This window comes from Empidonax traillii, unplaced genomic scaffold (genome assembly GCF_003031625.1).
Source record: "Empidonax traillii isolate 1590-97213 ecotype Southwest subspecies unplaced genomic scaffold, ASM303162v1 scaffold35:size4298261, whole genome shotgun sequence".
Classification (NCBI taxonomy): domain Eukaryota; kingdom Metazoa; phylum Chordata; class Aves; order Passeriformes; family Tyrannidae; genus Empidonax; species Empidonax traillii.
This window is the reverse complement of record NW_020955228.1, coordinates 3407902-3414564: the sequence shown is the minus strand read 5'-3', so window position 1 is coordinate 3414564 and position 6663 is coordinate 3407902. Positions and strand designations below refer to the sequence as shown.

General features: G+C 40.3%; 1 protein-coding gene across 1 annotated transcript; it reads left to right on the top strand.

Moving 5' to 3' along the window:
* The first annotated feature begins 2811 nt into the window (after positions 1-2811).
* Positions 2812-6257, top strand: TWISTNB (TWIST neighbor). The gene is made up of 4 exons (XM_027877936.1): positions 2812-3047; positions 3137-3278; positions 4441-4649; positions 5776-6257. The coding sequence occupies exons 1-4, from the start codon at positions 2812-2814 to the stop codon at positions 6167-6169; spliced, it is 981 nt and encodes a 326-aa protein (XP_027733737.1). The 3' UTR covers positions 6170-6257.
* The last annotated feature ends 406 nt before the right edge of the window (positions 6258-6663 follow it).

Sequence of the window (6663 nt, the reverse complement as noted above, 5' to 3'; positions counted from 1 at the left end):
CTACCACATGGACTTAAGGACCATTAGGATTTAAAGTTCCTTCTCCAGACCACTTTAGTCTGACAGCAAATGTGGAGGTCTGTAAGGGGGATACTTTTGGTTTAGGTGATCAGTGGAGCATAGAGGGGTGAGAAAGTGGTTGTATTAGCATGTGAAACTAGCCAGAGTATTGTACAAGGCAACTTTATTGCACAAGTTGACTGTAAGGCCCATTGCACTTATAGCAAAGTCAGCTAGATGTCTCTTATTATCATAGCTGAATTCCTCCTTGGCTTGGTTACATTCTGCAAGATAGATACAAATACCCTTGAAACACAATGGTAGAGGTCATACATAGGGGTGAGGAAGGTGATGGAGAGAGGAAGATGATGTGGGCAGGGGTCGTTCGCCCCCTTGCCGCACAGTAGGGCATGCGCAGACTGTTGCCATGAAGTAATGAATAGGTGGTGTTTGGCTGCCACTCTAGCATCACCTTATACTACGTACTGGCCCTACGTAGTGTAATGTAGAGCTGATAAAATGGGGTGTCAGGACTGCTGGGTTGAGCGATACTCATCCTTCCATCGAGACTGTGCTGCTCCGCGGGGGCACCCGCTAAGCGTGAGTGCCGACCAGCCACTGCAGATCCTGGTAGCCCTGGCCTGTCTGTGCAGGTGAGCACAGTTTATTGATAGGAAGCAACTGAGAAAGTAAACACTTTAAATCCTTTTTCTTGTATCCCTTTAATTCCCTTTTTACTAGCTAATATTGTATCCCTTTAATTCCCCTTGTACTAATACTTTAATAGAGGCTGTTCGTAGTATTGTATGAAAGCCAATAGATAAAGTATTTTTTTTTGTATTCCTTTTAACTTTTCTCTTTGCTAATAGTTTTGTTTTTAACTCTAACTGCAATAAAAGATATTTTGTAGTGTTTGAATGACTGTTATTAATTTGTCTTTATTCCAGACATGTATCCTTGAGAACCTGGTACAAAGTCCCAAGAGCACTGTGCAATGAAGACCAATCACAGTAGAACGGATAAATGAAGATTCAATTAGAAAGTACAGTTCATGGAGATAAACACGGATTGTTGCAGGCCCAGAGAAAGAGAGATCCTTTCCAGCATCATGTTGTCCAACCTGACTACAGGATGAAAGACAAAAGTCCACATTTTTGTTCATGTTGCCTTTGCATCTTATTCTCAGTTTTTATTTTAAGAGCAGACGTAGGGTTTTATTATCCTGGATAACACTGAATAGAGCCCTCAGTGTATTATATGTTTTCACTAAACTAAATCCACTCATAAATAAGAGTTATAAAACATATATTTATTTTAGAAATAGAAGTGCACATAGTTATTGAAAGCACATTGCAAGGTTTAAATATGATCCGAATAGATGAAATAAAAAATACAGATATTTCTTCCAGAAAGTTGAGAGTATATAACATACAATTAATTTCAACAGACAGTAAATACCTTGAAGGACTAAAGCCACAAAGGAATACAGATTACAGTAGTTCAAGACATTTTCTCTTTCAATTTTGCACGTTCGATATGACATCTGAAAGCCATTTTTATGTCAGTTCTTTCACACTAATCCAACTTTACTTGCAGTAAAGTACTGCAAATTACACCATTTATTTTACTTTTGAAAACTAACCATGTCCTGTCTTCACAGTACATTCAGTAAAAGAAAACCTTCTGGTGATCTATTTCAGTAGTTTCAAAAGCTTTTGCATCACTTAATGTTTCATAGGGAGTTCAAGGATTTCTGGTATCTGACTAAAGCTTGTTTTCACAGAACACTGTTTCTGAGGCTTCTACAGTGTAAAAGGAATTCTAACACATATAATTAAACTGATATATCAAAAACTTATTTTTAACTCCCCATGTGGATTTAATCACTGTGAAAGTGTACATTCCTGAAACAAATTAAGCTGATACAAATTAAGATTTGAATCAATGAGATTTAAAACCTTTCAAGTTTTTTGCACCAGCTCAGTTAAATCAGTTTAAAATCTTAAGGCACTACTGTGCACCTTTGCATGCCCGTAAAGTCTGACTTTCCTGGACAAAGTCTCCACTAACTAACAACAAATCCCATCAGCTACAACAGGACAAGGTTTTTATTTGTAGTACTGCAGCTCATTTAGTAGGTCATTGCAGTGATCAGTACCCTGGCAACCCTTTTTGTGATTTTTCTAAGTTTCATCTTTTTTCTTGTCTTCTAGTCTGTGGTTAACAAAACACCATTATTTCTTTTACTTGTGAAAACTATCCATGTCCTGTCTTCAGAGTATGCTCAAAGAGATCTTCTGGTGATGTAGTAATTAAGTAGCTTCAAAGGCTTTTGCATCACTTGAAGTGAAGATTTTTTAATTTCTACAAGTGAATTTCTCATTATACATAGAAAGTAGACCTGGGCTCTAGAAACAGGAAAGAAATTCTGTGTTCTTAAAATTGCCACGTAAGAAGAACGCCACTTAAGGTAATTTGTCATTGCGCCTTTCGTCCAAATCACCAGATGTTCAATTTAAATACGCGATGACATCGTAACACACATCCTGTCCAAACTACCAAACGTCTGATTTCGGTTCACGGGGCAAACGGATGCAAAAACTGGCTGAAAAGAGCAAGCAGCTGACGCCGATCGGGGAGGCCCATCCCGCAGAGACACGAACCGGGACACCGGACCGGACACGAGTGGATTACGGGACGAGGCGGGGCGGGCCCTCGGAAGTTCGTCACTGCCCGCGGCCGGGCCCCGCCGGATGGAGGGATGGATGGCGCTTGACGCCATCGCGGGGCGCCGGCCGAGCCGCCCGCAGCATGGCCGTGCCGCGGGAGCCGCCGCCGCCGCCCGCCCCGGCGCTGCCGCCCGGCCCTGCCCCCGCCGCCGCCGCCCCGACCTTCGCCGCGGCCCGCGGGCTCGTGGGGCGCCGCTACTCGTGCCTGGTGGTGGCCCCGCACCGCAGGCACGTGGCGCTCCCGCCGCGCTTCCTGGGCCGCAAGCGCTCCGGCATCCGCGCCCAGCTGGACGCGGAGCTGCTGCGATACTCGGAGAGGTGCGGGCGGGCTCGGCGCGGGGGGACGGGGTGGGGGGGCTGTGTCCGCACTAACAGCTAACGCTGCCCGCCCCTCCTTCCCCTTCCAGCCTTCAGGGTGTGCCCGTGGCTTACGACAACATCAAAGTGGTGGGGGAGCTCGGCGACATTTATGACGACCAGGGGTTCATCCACCTCAACATCGAAGCGGACTTTGTCATCTTCAGTCCCAAGAAGGGGAAAAAGCTGGTGGTATGTAAATGTCTTGGCGTCTCACGGAGCGTTTGTTTTTCTTTTTAATTACGTAGTCAAAGCTTGGTTTATCTCTAGCATCAGATGGTCTGGAGCGTAGGTGGAGATATATTTTATTCATGTATGACTAGTTAATAGCAATTTATTACATTTCGTAGCAGTAGTTTATATTTCATATATCTGTATCGGCCGTCCCTAAATTTCTTAAATTATGTATAATATACATTGCCCAAAGCATTGTAGCAGTAGTTTTATTTCATCTCTCTGTACTGTTTGTCCCTAAATTTGTTAAATTTATGTATAATTATATATTACCTCAGACATTGTAGCATAAGGATTACATATTAAATACTGTGTTATAATTGTGTGTATCATATCGATGCTTTTTTCTGAGAAGCCCATAATTCTCAAACAGGTGTATCTGTTATATTGACAAGAACATTTAGAATATTCTCATGAGTTTAGTTCCTTCATTTACAAGAGCAATACCTCGAGTTGACGCTTGCCTTCAATAAAAGGAGATGTATGGCTTACAGAACAGCTTTTAGCTTGTTAATAGGCTTGCAACAGTACTTTTGGGGAAAAGTGAGTTGAGAGTTCGCTTACATTCGTTGTTGTGCCATACCTTTTGAAGCATAGTTTGTGTCTTTCTAAATGAAGAGAATGAAAACATTTTTGGTGTATGTCATTCATTCTTAGGCAAAACAAAGGTGAATATCGTTTCACATGCATATGTGTCAGAAGCCCACTAAGTGGAGTACTTAAAAGCTTTTTGTGTGTCTTCTGTATCTTCAGCTGCTAACTAGTGCTGTGCCAGCCTGAAAACCTTTTCCGGAAACTAAATCAGGCTTAAAATGGCTTCAAATCAAAGTTGATCCCTTTAGTGTGAGGAAAGAGTTACCTGCCCTATTCAGGTACTCACTGTGGCTAGATCCCATGTTTTGACTTTCTTTCTCTTGCAGTTCCGTTTTCAGAGGAAGAGTATACAGAGCGAGCCTTGATTTTAGTGAGAGAGAGCTTATTTGCTCGATAAACTGACTTCATAACTTGTGCATAAAGTTTTGTTGAAAAATGTCCATATAGGAACCTAAATATATATTGTGTGCATTTAAAGGGCTGATCTTTCGTTATATCTTCACTTGACATTCTTTTTCTTTTTTAGGGTATAATTAATAAAGTGGCCCCTAGTCATATTGGCTGCCTGATCCATGGATGCTTCAATGCATCTATCCCTAAGCCTGAACAAATGTCAGCTGTACAGTGGCAAGAGCTGGGGTTAAAAATAGGGGATGAACTGAAATTTCAAGTGTTGCACTTGGATTCTGATGCAGCTGGGGTGTTCTTCATTCGAGGAGGACTCACTAAAAAAAGGTATTGTGCCCTGATAGAGAATATTTTTAGCTGTTTTAATAGGTCTGTTATAAAGTAAAACATTTTAATTACATCCTAATCTTTAAGCTTTCTTATTTTTGCACAAACCCATGTCTGTGTGTAATCTGCATTGGTTATTTTAAACTAAATTTTCCATGTTAAGAACTCACATGGCGTTTTTCTCTGGAAAAAATAAAACGAGATTTTTTTTAAGCTTTAAAAAATGCGTCACCTTCCTCCTTAGGCCTCTGTAAATTTTTAGGGCAGCTTGCGAAAAATCTTGTCTTTAAAAGAGTTCATGAAGATTTTTTTTTAAACAGTCATTTGTTGAGCAGTGTTTTTCTGCCAACATGGTTGTGTTCTTAATTAAATGTACAATATGACTGCTACTCAGAAATCCATAATATTTTCTGTATGGTTTTCCTTTTCTAATGTGGAAGGATGCTCTGGGTTGTTTCAGTGAATTTACAATGATATTTTATTATTTTGTCCTCAGTACCTTCTGGGACATCTCTCCCATGGTTTTAAACTGCATTCTTTGCATATTTGTCTTCCTAGACATTTTCTCCAGTGCTCTGAGTTGCACAATACCAGCTGGATTTTTTGTTTGTTTGTGTTTTTTTTCTTGTTTTGTTTGGTTGTTTTAGTTTTCTGGCATCACCTTTTTTCAGTTGTTTAGAGCAATTATCAATTCCTTGGTAAAATCAGAAGTGTATCTCATGTATGACTCAATAGGCCATTTGCTGTGTCTATTTGTGATTGACTTAAAAAACCAAAAAGGCTTTACTACATGGTTTGTAATTATAAATGGGGGATGAAAAAGGAAGTATTAAGTGGCCTGTACTGTGTTTTAGAGAAGAAATTTAGGCTGAGATTTGAAAGGATATTCATTATGTGGTAAGAAGAAGGCTAGTAAGGTAATAGAAATTACCCTGAAAATATTAAACTGGCTTTATAGTTTTGTGTAACTAGAGTATCATGCTCTCCATTTGTTGTTGTTTTTAGCAAATTTTTCCCTTTTGTCTACTTTGTGTAAATACTGCGCTTTAGCAAATTTTGACATTCTGCTGTGTGAGGTGCACTAACGTGTCTCTAATTCAGTTTATTTTGTGAATTTCTTTTACAGCATGCGGCCCAAACGATCTGAGACTGTCACTGAGAGTACAAATGGGAATGAAACTCAAAAGCTTGACCACCAGGAAAATGGCTTGAATGACTGTGGGGAAGACAATATAACAGAAGAGCCTTTAAATGAGGCAAATAACCCTGGGAGGGAAAATGAAGAAGGGCAAAGTACTGATGCTGTGGACGGGTTATGTGATGAAACAGGCAAGAAGAAAAAGAAGAAGAAAAAGGACAAGCGAGAAGAACAGGAACATGTATTGCCTACCAGTGACTCCAGTGGTTACCAAAGTGACCATAAAAAGTCAAAGAAAAAGAAAAGAAAGCATTGTGAAATTGAAGAAAGTGAATTATCTCAGCTGTCAGAAAAACCCAAAGCTAAAAAGAGAAGGGACTAAAGCTTGAAGTGCCTTTCCTGAATTAGATTTCAGACATTTATGATAAGTTCCAATAAAACCCTGTTTTCAAAATGCATATGTGTATTTCTTTACTAAACAGTCTGCTCTGCAAGGCTGGATGATGTTTGCATGCCTATGTCCAACAGCAGCTTGAAAGGCAGGAGCTTTCAAAGAATTGATAGAAGAAATGGGATAGAAGCAGTATCTGCCTTTTTTATTTATTGAAAAACAAGGCATAAAAGAAACATGGAAGGTAATTACAGGAACACATTCATGACCTCTGTGTCTGCTTTCCAGTTCCACGCATTAGCCAGTAGGTAGTTGTGATGTTTGCTACTCTGATTTCCATCTTTGCCACTCGGTGTCTTGATTTTATGAGAGTAAGATTTGGATTACCTTTGGAGTTCTGGGAAATATGTGTGAATTCCCAGGGGTTGAGGTTTATTTTTTTTAGTTGTAGTAAGGGACCATGAATGCCTGGGAATGAAACTGTA

Coding starts and splice junctions, on each gene's coding strand:
- TWISTNB (XM_027877936.1), top strand. CDS start 2,812: ATGGCCGTGCCGCGGGAGCCGCCGCCGCCGCCCGCCCCGGCGCTGCCG. Junction 3,279..4,440: donor AGAAGGGGAAAAAGCTGGTG/GTATGTAAATGT, acceptor TTTCTTTTTTAG/GGTATAATTAATAAAGTGGC. Junction 4,650..5,775: donor GGAGGACTCACTAAAAAAAG/GTATTGTGCCCT, acceptor TTTCTTTTACAG/CATGCGGCCCAAACGATCTG.